This window comes from Carassius carassius, chromosome 48, assembly GCF_963082965.1.
Source record: "Carassius carassius chromosome 48, fCarCar2.1, whole genome shotgun sequence".
NCBI classification, from domain to species: domain Eukaryota; kingdom Metazoa; phylum Chordata; class Actinopteri; order Cypriniformes; family Cyprinidae; genus Carassius; species Carassius carassius.
In genome coordinates, this window is record NC_081802.1 from 4,664,765 (window position 1) to 4,679,550 (window position 14,786).

The 14,786-nt window shown below is 37.9% G+C and overlaps 1 protein-coding gene and 1 long non-coding RNA gene across 2 annotated transcripts in view; one reads left to right on the top strand and one right to left on the bottom strand.

Moving 5' to 3' along the window:
- LOC132131216 (coiled-coil domain-containing protein 71-like) overlaps positions 1 to 12,859 on the top strand; it is a 31,896-nt gene extending 19,037 nt beyond the window's left edge. Inside the window, exon 2 of the mRNA XM_059543227.1 lies at positions 11,057 to 12,859. Within this exon, the coding sequence (XP_059399210.1) occupies positions 11,098 to 12,123 (1,026 nt within the window). The 5' untranslated portion in view covers positions 11,057 to 11,097 and the 3' untranslated portion in view covers positions 12,124 to 12,859. The remainder of the gene's footprint in view (positions 1 to 11,056) is intronic.
- On the bottom strand, positions 4,870 to 5,838 carry LOC132131764 (uncharacterized). The gene is made up of 2 exons (XR_009428941.1): positions 5,747 to 5,838; positions 4,870 to 5,192 (listed from the first exon to the last, which is right to left on the bottom strand). It is a non-coding gene; the product is annotated as an uncharacterized LOC132131764 (long non-coding RNA).
- Positions 12,860 to 14,786: the final 1,927 nt, after the last annotated feature.

Here is a 14,786-nt window from a genome sequence, read left to right on the forward strand (position 1 = left end):
TGTCGAACGCTTGTGAACGCTTTCTCCCATAGCTGGCAAAAGAAACAACGGCTTCAGAAAGAACAAACTGAGCTGGGCCTGCCTCAGCACTCCTTAGTACTGGTAAGTTTGAACTCTCTTCCAACTCTGTTTTTGGAAAGATTAACTACAAATAGGCTAGGCCTGCGAGATTTAATTCAATATAATCAATAAATAATTATTGTAGGCAATTAAACATTTAAGTATGTGATTCTAAAATTCCATTTTCATTAAAGGGCCATCGAAAAAGATATCCAGGCTTACAATGACGACAGTGTGTGACACTTTGTTAAATTAAATAGCATTCGTTAAATTATAGCCTTGTACCACACTGAGACCAAAGCGCACACGAGACATAGGCCTATAAATTAATATAAATATGTAAAAATCTATAATATGTATAAATATTATTTATATTATATATTTTTACATATTTATATTAACTTGGCCTAGATCTCATGTGAACTTTGGTCTCAGTGTGGTACAAGGCTATAATTTAACGAATGCTATTTAATTTAACAAAGTGTCGCTGCTCACAATACAGCCATTGTTTTTTTTTTTACTTATAAATATTTATATTTATCTTATTTATAAATATTATTTATATTTATCTTATTTATAAGTAAAAAACAACCACAATATTGTTAGCAGCAACACTTTGTTAAATTAAATAGCATTCGTTAAATTATAGCCTTGAACCACACTGAGACCAAAGCGCACACGAGATATAGGCTAAATAAATATAAATATGTAAAAATATATAATATAAATAATATTTATATATATTATAGATTTTTAAATATTTATATTAATTTAGCCTATATGTCTACATATTTATATTACTCTATATGCCTTCGTTAAATAGCCTTCATTAACCACTGAGACAAAAAAGCGCACACGTAATATCTATATAAATATTAATATAGCTAAACATGTACAAATATGTAATATAAAATATAAATCATATTAAATATAATTCATATATTATATAATATAAGTAATATAAAAAATATGTAAATTTAAATAATGTTAAAGCAAAGTCTATCCTAAATGTGTTTAATTTGTTCACAGGATTGCCCCACCAGGTGGGGAACAAAGCAAAAAATGATTGCGCGCATTCTTGAACAAGGCCCTGCCATTCGGAGGGTTTTGGATGACCGGCGCACACAACACCTAATTCCGACGTAGCAGGACATGGAGGTCATGGAATCGGTGAATGCAGCCCTGAAAAATGTTGCCGATTTCACGGATGCACTGTCTTCTGAGCGAGCAGTGACTGCATCCTCTTTGAAACCGGTGCTGCAGCTAGTCACCGAGGATCTGCTGCTCCCCGCTGAGGAGGACACCCAATTGACGCGCAATCTGAAAGAAAAAATGTCTGCCGTTTTGATGGAAAAATACAGTGCACCCTCAACTCAACAGCTATTGGCAAAAACCGCGTTTGTCGACCCTAGGTATAAGGGCATTGACATTTCTGACGAGGTGAAGGATGAGCTCATGGAGGAGATGATGAATGTCCCCGAAGAGCAGCGTGATGACGGTGATGGAAAGGGAGCAAGTGCACCCAACCCTCCCAAAAAACCGAATCTGGCTGACTTACTTGGGGAAAAAAAAGAAAAAACATCTACTCCGACCCCCAAGAGAATTCGTGTAGACACAGAGATTAGAAGGTATTTGCAGGAGGAAGCCCTGGATTCCCACGCAGACCCTCTTGTCTGGTGGCGGGACAATAGTGTCCGATTCCCTCTGCTTTCCAAAGTAGCCCGAAAATATATGACCATTTGCGCTACAAGCATTCCCTCAGAACGTGTGTTCAGTGCTGCAGGTAACGTCGTTACGTCTTTCAGGGCCTCCCTTAAACCTGACAAAGTGAACATGCTAGTTTTTCTAGCAAAAAATATGAAGGCTGGGATGTAAACCATAGCGTATGTTCCGTTTTGCCAGCACTTTTTTTTCAGACATAATTTCTGTTCTAAATGTTCTTATTCTAAATGTGAAATAATAAATGTTAAATAAATGTGTTCCTTATGCTCAATCGCCTTAGCCTCTGTGTGCGCAAAAGTCGTTATAGTTTAAGTGATTGTTTGATGACGACGACTGTAGCCTAATCTGAAGGTAAAAATATGGAAAATAAACATGCAAATCAATATCTATTACTGATCAATACGATAAATAAAAATGTGTTTGTTTGTCTTTATGATGCTCTATCTTAAGATCTCTGCTGTGAATTGCGATCAGATCTGATATCGCCCCCAACAAATATGAAGGCTAGGGTAACCTCGCCTATTTCGTTTTGCAGAATTTTTATTTCAGACATCATTCCATTTCTGTTCTAAATGTTCATGTTCTAAATGTAAAAAAAAAAAGTGAAATAAACCTGTTCCTTATATTCGTTTGCCTCCCGTGTGTGTGCGAAAGTGAAAGTACATCTATCACGAGGGGGGGGGGGGGGGGGGGTTGGGGTGTTTGCGGGTTGCGGTTTACCGCAATACCGCGGGAATTTATTGCTTTTCAACCGCGGTAAGAAAAATTCAATACCGTCCCAGGCCTAGCTACAGGTGCCTAAACTAATACTTAAAAAAAGAAGAAAAGAAAAGGAAACTATGGATAACATTAAAGAACATTAAAAATATTTAAAATAAATCCATAGCTTTCACATGCTCCTTGGATGGACTCATTTCCCATGCTTCCCTTACTCCAAGGCTAATAAATGTATTTCATGATCTGGGTCATTATTTAATGCAAAACCATACATAATGTTTCTACTGTATCTCTGTCAATCACTCTGATATTGATATTTAGTTTAAATTAGTGCTGTCTGTCACTGTCTTTAATCAGTTCTGTGAATGACTGTATGGTCATTCAATATAAAGTAGCAACAATGTAATTTGTAATGTTACAGTACTGTGCAAAGTCTTAGGCACAATAGTATTTTCAGCCTAAAAGGGTTTGAAGACCATTATTTATATCTTTTGCTGTAGTATCTCAGTAGGGAATACCAGTTTACATTTCCAAAGATTCATTTTGCCATTAATTTTAATAATAATCTAGAGAGATTTTTGAATGCACAAGCAGCCAACAGCCGGTGCTCCACACGGCGATCTGATCTTACCATCATCGAATCTGTCTGTGATTACATGACGAAACAGATGAAAGTGAGACAAACTAAATGTAAACTGATATTTTCTACTGACACACTAAAGCAAAAGATATAAAAAAAACTGACCGAACACCATTCTTTTGGGTGAATTTTAAATTGAATTGAATTGAATATCAGAATGATTTCTGGATCATGTGACAGTTAAAAATATTTCAAAATAAAACTGTTAAAACTTTAGTGTAAGCTGATTATTCTTATAGATTAAAACAAATGTGCTTTAGCAGTATAAAGAGTATGAAAAGTGCTCTGAGCTGCTGCTACTGCAAAAAAAAAAACATGTTGCTGGTAGGGATGTGCAACAGTGATCGAGTACTCGACCGCGACAGCGATGATCGATCACGTAAACGATGATCGAAATTATTATTATTATTTTTTTTGATTGGTTATGGCAGCACGTTGGGCGGCGCCCTGATCTCTGATTGGTTAGCTTCCCACTTGATACCTCAAAAGACGTAAGAAGACAGATAATCATGGCCTCAAAGTCACGTAGTGATGGCTGGCTTCCCTTTGAGAAGAACGATGAAAATACAGTTCAGGGTAAGCTGTGTAGCGTCAAGCTGTCACACAAATCCACAACAAATACAATGCGCTATCATCTAAAATGTGTGCATAAAATATCTGGCGATAACAGAGAGGCAACTCAGATGAATCACTTGCCGTAAGACCGAAATGCAACGCAGGCAGAACCGAGAAGCAACAAAGCTATTCTCTGAAATGGTGGTGAAAGATTTGCTGCCCATTAGTTTCAAGGACAGAGAATGTTTACTTGTCCAGTGGTACCTGGCTGTTCCTGCAACATCTGTTCCAGCGGAGCGAATTTATTCCACTAAATGTGAACAGGCTGCGCACTCGGCTCTCATCTGAGCACGTAGACCGCCTTATCTTTTTGAATAGACATTTGAATGTTTCACCGGTCGTGGTAAATATAATATCCATTTTTTAAAAATAATAATTATTTTAGTTTTGAGTTTTAGCCATAGTTAAAATATCTAGGCTATTTAGTCTCTGTTTATACCTTATAATAGTTGTTTGGTTAAACTTGGTGAACTTTTTTCTTTATCTTTTAAAAACTACGTTTCACCGCTGGATCAAAATATGCTGCTAAAGTTGGAAGACAATGTTTTGTTAAAAAAAATGCAGTTGAATAAAGTCGCAAAAAAAGAAAAGTATCTTTGTGTGTTAATTTTTAAATCACAGACAAGACACAACTAATGAAATGGTCTTTATAAAATAAAAATGCACTGGATATATTTGAAGCCTAATTACATTAAACATATTCGTAGAGATGACGAAAATCTAAATTATTTGTTTGCCATAGTTTTTATCTTAAATATATTTTAAATCTTATTCAATTATTTAGCAATAATCAGTGATTTCCATGCTGTTAAATAATATTTTGGTTGATCAGAAAGTGCAAATTGAATACAAAATATTAATTAAATATTAGAATACATAAAAAATAACGATAGTGACACTAATGTGAATTTATTGTACTTTCGTGTTTGTAAAGCGCAATCCGAGTTACACTTTCGGTCAAGTTCACATCTGCGTCGGCGAATTTTTTTCAGATATAAGTTGCAAGAGCTAGTCTACGTCTGATTAATTAACATGAACAATTATGCTGAAATCGCTACATATCAGCGATTCGTTTCATGCTCATATAAGCAATGCCCGACAATGATATATTGCTCTTCTATTATTATTGTTATTATTTTATTATTGATGTTATAATAATGCAGCCAAGCTTTTTTTCCGTCGTATTTGTGGGCATAAAATGCAATTCATATGGCTTCGAAAACGCGCAGCTGGTTTATGGAAAATAAAACTTAACTTAAAAATAAAACTTAATTACAACTATTACACTTAATAACGTAGATGAAAATATAGCACAAATCTGCCATACATTTATAATGAGAACTTTATAGGAATCTATAGTAAAATCTGTCCATGCCCATCTTTCAGCGCGCTGTCATGAAAATGCATCAGAGGGAGCTGGCGCGCGCTCTCTCTCTCTCTCTCTCTCTCTCTCTCTCTCTCTCTCTCTATGGTTCACACCGGACGCCGAAGCGACGTGAAAGCGGCGCGGAACGGAGGCCGCTTCCTTTCGGCGCCCATGTTAACCTATGGTGTCGTTCACATGCCAGTTTCGGCGTCTGGTCTATTTTTTGTGCAAACCGCGAGCGATCCGCGTCAATTCCGGCAGGAAGTCACACCAAGAAACACGAGACAATCCGGTCAATTGTCAAAATATAAGCAATTTTCAAATTAAAATACCGCGAGTGACAAATGCGATCATATTTGTGTATCTAAACAGACTAGAAAGATAAAAAAAAAAGAAAACACAACACACACACACACGCACATGGTTAACTTCAACTTCTTGGTTACAGAAACATGGTGTATTCATTTTATGAGGTTATTTACTTACCCATGATGTGCTCTGAATAAACAACAACTGAGCAGAAGCGCTTGTCGACCGCGGCGGAGAATACGCGTCTGGTGTGAACAGGCAGGCGCCGGTCCGCGCGTGATTTTCCGTTCCGCGTTGCTTCGTCGTCCGGTGTGAACCACGCATAACTTAGCATCCTATTGTGCTGATACAAGTTGTAATGTTACGTCTGATATGTATCTCAGTTATCTGATTTATCATAGGATGTGTCATAGAATTAGCTTCCATTTATTGATATAGTACTCTCCACCTCAGGCAGATATTTCTTGTTCCTTTATTAATAACATTGCTTCATCATAATCTAACCTGTCCTCATCATGTGTTCATGTTTTCATAGACAGATATTTTCATGTCAGATTTTTTTTTATTTTTTTCATTTTCATAACAATCTTCAGATTTTTTTTCATTATATACATTATGGCCATGCCCCCCCCCACCCCCGATTAATCGATTAATCGTTTTTGAAATCTATCGATGATCGAAATGAGAAATTTCCCAAAATGCCCATCCCTAGTTGCTGGAGACGGACTTAAAATTGCAAACTTGTCCGCCAGCAAGGAGGCACTGTGAGAGCAGTAGAATTAGCGGTTTCTTCAGTAATGGCTGTAATCAAATCAGCTCAGCTCATGAACAATTCTTTATCAGATAAAATGGAAATGCCAGCAAAATGTTTCTGAAGACCGGTGGTTCCCTTCAGATATATTCATATAAAACACCTGTGATGCATTTTGATTTTGAAAAGTGCAGTGCTCATGTTTATTCAACAAAGTCAAACGCTACAAATAAATCAATGTATGGGAAACACTAGTAATGTATATCGAAATATCGGAAATGTTTAAATATATCACTGTTGTATTGAAAAAAATTATAACGCGATACATATTGATATTTTGAATTATCTGTGAAGGGTGGTGTTCGAGAGGTTTCCTCAAGCTGAAGGGTTCCCCCGAATTTGGTGTAGATCAGGCTACAACAGCAGAAGACCCCACCGGGTACCACTCATCTCCACTACAGATAGGAAAAAGAGGCTACAATTTGCACGAGCTCACCAAAATTGGACAGTTGAAGACTGGAAAAATGTTGCCTGGTCTGATGAGTCTCGATTTCTGTTGAGACTTTCAGATGGTAGAGTCAGAATTTGGCGTTAACAGAATGAGAACATGGATCCATCATGCCTTGTTACCACTGTGCAGGCTGGTGGTGGTGGTGTTATGGTGTGGGGGAGGTTCTCTTGGCACACTTTAGGCCCCTTAGTGCCAATTGGGCATCGTTTAAATGCCACGGCCTACCTGAGCATTGTTTCTGACCATGTCCATCCCTTTATGACCACCATGTACCCATCCTCTGATGGCTACTTCCAGCAGGATAATGCACCATGTCACAAAGCTCGAATCATTTCAAATTGGTTTCTTGAACATGACAATGAGTTCACTATACTAAAATGGCCCCCACAGTCACCAGATCTCAACCCAATAGAGCATCTTTGGGATGTGGTGGAACAGGAGCTTCGTGCCCTGGATGTGCATCCCACAAATCTCCATCAACTGCAAGATGCTATCCTATCAATATGGGCCAACATTTCTAAAGAATGCTTTCAGCACCTTGTTGAATCAATGCCACGTAGAATTAAGGCAGTTCTGAAGGCGAAGGGGGGTCAAAAACAGTATTAGTATGGTGTTCCTAATAGTCCTTTAGGTGAGTGTATATACAGGTCCTTCTAAAAAAATTAGCATATTGTGAAAAACTTCATTATTTTCCATAATGTAATGATAAAAATTAAACTTTCATATATTTTAGATTCATTGCACACCAACTGAAATATTTCAGGTCTTTTATTGTTTTAATACTGATGATTTTGGCATACAGCTCATGAAAACCCAAAATTCCTATCTCAAAAAATTTGCATATTTCATCCGACCAATAAAAGAAAAGTGTTTTTAATACAAAAAAAGTCAACCCTTCCCAAGTCAATATTTGGTCGGGAATCCTTTTGCAGAAATGACTGCTTCAATGCGGCGTGGCATGGAGGCAATCAGCCTGTGGCACTGCTGAGGGGTTATGGAGGCCCAGGATGCTTCGATAGCGGCCTTAAGCTCATCCAGAGTGTTGGGTCTTGCGTCTCTCAACTTTCTCTTCACAATATCCCACAGATTCTCTATGGGGTTCAGGTCAGGAGAGTTGGCAGGCCAATTGAGCACAGTAATACCATGGTCAGTAAACCATTTACCAGTGGTTTTGGCACTGTGAGCAGGTGCCAGGTCGTGCTGAAAAACAAAATCTTCATCTCCATAAAGCTTTTCAGCAGATGGAAGCATGAAGTGCTCCAAAATCTCCTGATAACTTGCTGCATTGACCCTGCCCTTGATAAAACACAGTGGACAAACACCAGCAGCTGACATGGCACCCCAAACCATCACTGACTGTGGGTACTTGACACTGGACTTCAGGCATTTTGGCATTGCCTTCTCCCCAGTCTTCCTCCAGACTCTGGCACCTTGATTTCCGAATGACATGCAAAATTTGCTTTCATCCGAAAAAAGTACTTTGGACCACTGAGCAACAGTCCAGTGCTGCTTCTCTGTAGACCAAAGTGGCTTGATCTGGGGAATGCGGCACCTGTAGCCCATTTCCTGCACACGCCTGTTCACGGTGGCTCTGGATGTTTCTACTCCAGACTCAGTCCACTGCTTCCCCAGGTCCCCCAAGGTCTGGAATCGGTCCTTCTCCACAATCTTCCTCAGGGTCCGGTCACCTCTTCTCGTTGTGCAGCATTTTTTGCCACACTTTTTCCTTCCCACAGACTTCCCACTGAGGTGCCTTGATACAGCACTCTGGGAACAGCTTATTCGTTCAGAAATTTCTTTCTGTGTCTTACCCTCTCGCTTGAGGGTGTCAATGATGGCCTTCTGGACAGCAGTCAGGTCGGCAGTCTTACCCATGATTGGGGTTTTGAGTAATGAACCAGGCTGGGAGTTTTTAAAGGCCTCAGGAATCTTTTGCAGGTGTTTAGAGTTAATTAGTTGATTCAGATGATTAGGTTAATAGCTCGTTTAGAGAACCTTTTCATGATATGCTAATTTTTTGAGATAGGAATTTTGGGTTTTCATGAGCTGTATGCCAAAATCATCAGTATTAAAACAATAAAAGACCTGAAATATTTCAGTTGGTGTGCAATGAATCTAAAATATATGAAAGTTTAATTTTTATCATTACATTATGGAAAATAATGAACTTTATCACAATATGCTAATTTTTTGAGAAGGACCTGTATATATATTACCTGTCAAATGTTTGGAAACAGGAATGGGAAAGTGTCCAAACTTTTGACTGGTATTGAACTATGATATACACACAGAATATATCAGCCTTTTTACCCCCTAAAATCAGTATCAACCCCAAAAAAACATTATCGGTGGGCTCTACTTATTAAAGGGTTAGTTCACCCGAGAATGAAAATTCATCCATCTTCTACTCACCCTCAAAGCATCCTAGGTGTATGTGACTTTCTTCTTTCAGAATAATCCAATCTGAGTTATATAAAATAAAATTGTCTTTGCTCTTCCAAGCCAAGTGTTTGTTGTCAACTGTTCAGAAGAAGTGAAATAAAGTATTAAAACGCATCTGTATTAAAACATCCCTCACACGGCTCCAGGGGGTGAATAACCATGGGTGGTGTTAGCGCAGTGGATAAGATGCATGCCTGTGGTGTGGGAGACCCGGGTTCGAATCCACTGTGAACCGCCAGTGTGTCCCTGAGCAAGACACTTAACCCCTAGTTGCTCCAGAGGTGTGCGACCTCTGACATATATAGCAATTGTAAGTCGCTTTGGATAAAAGCGTCAGCTAAATGAATAAATGTAAATGTAATAAGGTCCCCCGTAGTGAGTCCATGCATTTTTGTAAGATAAATATCCAAATTTCAAATGTAATTTGTAATCAGATTTTTTCTAACATCTGCTGACTGCGGGACACAGAAGATGTGCAGGTGGAAGACTGAATATGTATGCGTCGCATGCACACCTCTGGGAAATGAAGGAGCAAAGGAAACAAAGTTTCCTTAAATTTGAAAAGGAAACCAGTCTCCTCTTGGCTCATTTCAAAATTCTCCAAGGTTTTTTCTCATTTTGTGCATGAACTACAACATCCGCCTCCACGTCTTCCAATTTCCCACAGTCAGCAGAAGTGAGAAAAAAAAGTTCTGGTAAGTCCAGTCCTGGTAAGATGATTTGAAATTCAGACACCGCCTTAAAGAAAATCATGAATGCTTGAATTGCTAAATGTGGAATTTGCTTTACAAAACACTTTGTTCTTGATGCATCAGTGCATATCAGTATTTTAAGATGGGCACAGTGACAAATATTTTGCAATAAAACATTCAACAATGTGGAATTATTTCAAACACTATCAGATTTCAAAATAGTTCAGTTTGATTGAATTTGAACATGGATCCATCTTATGGCTCTTTTTTTATTTCTAACATTTCTTGTGTATGCTTGTTCAAAAAAAGAAATTATAAAAATTACTAAGCATTTGGAGATCTATATGAAGAAATGTATATAGTATCAGGCTATTACTTTACACTACTTGAACTCCTGTCAATGCCCATTTCACAGTTAAAGTCATTTTCTCAACCACAAAATGTTCTTGGGACAGTTATGCAAATTTGATTGTATGGAATACAAGTGCTACAAGCTTTTTTACTTTGCGAAGTATACTTTATTTAGTGAAGTATTAGGCCTATAGTTCAAGAGCACTTTTCAAAGAACTGTTTAAAAACTGTTATTTTTCAATATGTCCTTTAATGCAAAACCATTGATCTTTATTTACAGAACAATTATAATATGAACATTGGACCTCAGCAACTTAAATATTCACCTGAACCTCACATTAAACTATGGAATGGTCTCAGAACACTTTATATACAGTGCACAAAAACTTTATGGTGCTTTATAATGTGCCTTTCGTGGGGCTTAAAAATAACAGTGTATATACACAATATCAGATTTTCGATCCTGCAGAAAATCGCAGCATTGGAGCAATACAGAGTATTTGTCCCAAAGCAAACAATAATAAATAAATAAATTGTTTTGCCGAACAGCATCAGTCAAGACTGGCTGGGATAATTTAGAGCGAGTAGTTTAAATCTAGGTCTACATCTAGGAAGATATAATCATAACTATCAGCAGAATTTTCAGACAAACGAGTAATGGATAACGCAGTTGGACAGCTAGCTCAACCAATGTTGTGTTTTTGGGATAGGACCACCTGTTTTTTGATCAACTGAAGTTGGGATGCCAAGTCATATTTCTGCTAATCCATTTGGAGCTAGTGTTGCAGAGTTTACACTGCTTTTCATAGTAAAAATTATAAACTGTAGTTCATGTGTCCATTTAAAAAGCTTCAAACTAATATCCTTTTCGTATTCACAGACACCTGAAGTCCTTATGCATACCAGCTGTGAAGGTGCACCATGAATTGTGAAGAGCAGGGCATGGGGAGAGTAGTCCATTCCTGGGCCAGATTTGCCCCAGCTGGACAAACTGCCCTCGAAGAGGCCCTTAGGGTCTTTAACCCCATGGCCAAGGACCTGTCAGACACCGAGAGACAAATGGTGTCCTTTCTTCAAGAGCTGAGGAAGGAGGGAGCCAAGCCTGTGATTTTGAGGAGCAAAGATGTGTATGGATACACGTCTTGCACCACAGAGCCAATTACTTCCAGGATTGGCAGCAAGGTTCAGAGAGTGCCGAAACCTTCCAAGAAGAAAGGGCGGAAAGTTTTGAGCAAGACCAAGGATGTGAATTATGCGATGCTCAGTAGAGCAGCAAAGACTATTCTCCAAAACCAACCCAAGATCCTGCTTACCAATCTCTCGGTGGACAGTCTTAAGCAGAATGTTGCATCGACAATGCTAAATAAACATTCTGTTCAAGCACAGCAGTGCCTCAAGCTAACAAACATAAAGGGGTTGACCGGAGGCCACACTGCGAGGTTGCAAATTCACTTTGGTGCAGATTCAAAAAGTGCCCCCAGTTTTGCTCTGGGACGGCCACCGGATCTCTCCGGAATTCCTCACTCACCAACGGAAAATGGCAGTCAGACCTCAAATGTAGTTGCCTTGGATAACAAACATGTTTTGTCATGTCCATTTAAAGTAGAAGATGCCCTGATTGGAGACTCTGCCCCAGTCGTCTGTCAGAATGGGTTCGGTCTTAAAGATGGTAGCATTTATAAAAAGATGGAAACTGTATCAGGTAAACCTGATGTGATGACCAGTGGTTCAGTGAGGAGACTCCGTTTCCAAAGCTATAACTGGTCCCAGTCAACACTCACCAATGGCCAAGATGTTTCTAGATTGAATGGCAATGGTCTTGAATGGAAGGTTATAAAAGTAGATGATTCAGTCACGGATGAGGAGGTGAGGAGAAAGGCACAGAAAATCTTGCAAGTTAACTTGTCGCCTGTGATACAGATCCATCCCCTTGTTGACTCTGTATAGACCCTTGCTGCAGATTTTTTGTTTCGTTTCCTTTTTTGTTTTGTTTTCTTGTTTCACAGAGTTGCATTTTCTGGAAACAAACCCAAGGTTATCTCTGGATTGGGAGCATTGCAGTTACCTCCAAATTTTCCATTGTTGTCAAGTAGTTACTGACATCATAATCCAAAGATGGGATACTTTTTTCTGCTCTCACAGTATTTTGTTTCCTCAACACATCCCAACCTACCTTTTATTTTGTGTATTTTTATCTAACTTCTGAAGGATTGGACTGATGAACAAAACCTTATTTATGACTATGCAGTTCCCAGAATGCTCCTTTTGTTGGAAAAATGGGCATGGACTGTTGTCTTACTGGATCATGGGAACAGACTGAATTTGTAGAGTGATTTATTACATGCTACTGCTTGAAAAGACAATGATAGCCTAACCTAAGTTGGTATTTATGGCTTTCTTCATCCTTGGATCCTGCTGATGTCTATGTCACCAAGGTTTTTTGACATCACCAGTTTTGTAATATGTTAGTCTGCTGGCATAGACTGCATATGACACTTTTGTTTAGACTCTAACATGTTCAAATTGGGGGCACTTTTTACACATTAATTTAATTTCAGGGCAAAATAAATGGCCTTATTCTTTGAGAAGAGTAGAATATAACTGAATCTTTGTACGCTTTCCTTCTCAATGTACTTGTTTCTTTCTGCACTCCACTTCTCATAAATTCCTCTGTTTCTTTTAATGTGCCAACTTTAGTTTTTCATTTCTTTACAGTTTTGTTGGTACCATGACCACAAAGAATTGCAAAAAAAAATTCTTAGTTTTCAGAATTCTCAGAATCCCATCAAGCAGTGGACTTGCTTGTCCATTGATTGAACGTACCTCAAACACTTGAACAAAAAATGTTGTCCTCAGTCCTGCAGTTAATTATGTATATTGCTCATTCCATCCATCCATTAGTTGTTTAGTCCTTGTTTTTGTTTGACGATTTGTGGCCATCTTGATGCGCCTTCTACACATTTAACCAAATTCTGAAAATTACAAACTGATCTTCAAAGGGGTGGTTTTGATGCAGCGATTTCTGAAGGAAGCAATTTGGAAAAGAAAAACTTAATTTAGGTTGTTTGCTAAATCTCCCCAAGATGTTTTATTAAGGTCAATGTTCTGCCTCACCAGGTTCCATTTGTTGATGGTGATTCATGTGCATAGAGCAATCATTTTAAGGCACAACAGGATGGATGCTTGCTTTTTGTGCACAAGAGGAGGTAGAAATATGTGAGATTTAAGTAAGCGTTCAACAAGCCTTAAGGCCTTTGGTTCATAAATTTAAAACAAAATATCAAACTAATGTAGATTATGGCAATGCAGCAGTCTATTTATCATTTAATTTTTTATTTATATACATTTAAGTTTAGAGTTAACCAGCATATGGGTTCCATTTGAGAAAAAAAAAAACAAAAAAAAAACTTTCGTCCACACACAAAATACAAGCCGATTTTGTTTTCCTTTTAATCAGTTTTTATTTTCATCCAGTTTAATCTGTGACACTCAAAAGCTGTAAATGTCAGTGTTGTATCTTTAGTTACTGTTATCACGTTGTGGATTAAAATATGTTTGAGAAGTGTTTGGTGTGGACTACTGGAGTCTCAGAGTTTCCTTTTTTAAATGAACAAGTAAGATCATTGGTGAGCAAAGAAATATTGCTCAAAGACGTCTCTGTTATCTGTTGAGGTGTGGACAGTGATCTTGAGAGCAATTAAATTCCATTTCAGAATTGGGGATACTGTTCTAAAATCTAACTGGATAAGCCATGTTCAAAGCTGTTTTGAAATCGCTTATATAAACACCAGCAAACTGCACTAATTCAAATTTATATTATGCCATGTTGCTTGGTAACCGTAAATTACTTACTGTTTGGCTAATAAACTCGCCAGATGTTATTTAGCAGATGAATTGCTTATTGTGATAATTACTGTAAGTATATTAATTTTTTTTATTGAACACTGATGTGTTTGCCATATTAATGTTGCTGCCTACAATTAAAAGAGGTTTTCGGGACTGTTTAATGTGCCGTACAGCATTTCTTAAGCATTAAATAATCTAAATATTTTAATCCATTTTATTCAACCAAAATGTGTAATGTTTTTTGGCACTCAATGGCCAGAAAAAAAAAAAGAGAAAACCATTAAAACTCAAAGACAATTCAATTTATTCAATACTTTAGCTTTTTTTGTAATCGGTCTTTTGCAGTAATGTTCAAACTCCAAGTTGGATTTTAATTATGAACCTTTGCTTCTTTTCTAGTGCTTTTATGGAAAGCTGCACCAGGATTTTTCTGCGCTTTGCCCCAACCATTTTCAAGTCTTCCATCCAAGCAAAAGAGAAGCATCCCTAAAACATAAGTTGCCACCACCATTCTTTTCACAAAACCAAACCAACCAATGTAGATCTTACCATCAAGGCATTATGTTTTTAAAAGTCTGGTCTCCTCGCACAGTTTCAACATTTCAGTAACTCTTAATAGTTTGGCTTGAACAACAAACTGTTGAAAATCTCTCATACCATTGGACAAATTCCAGCCAGGAAGTGGTATGTTTTAACAAAAGCTTTCTTTTATGTTAATAGAATGGGTGGGGCATTGTTAAGCTTTGCACCATTTCAACCATCTG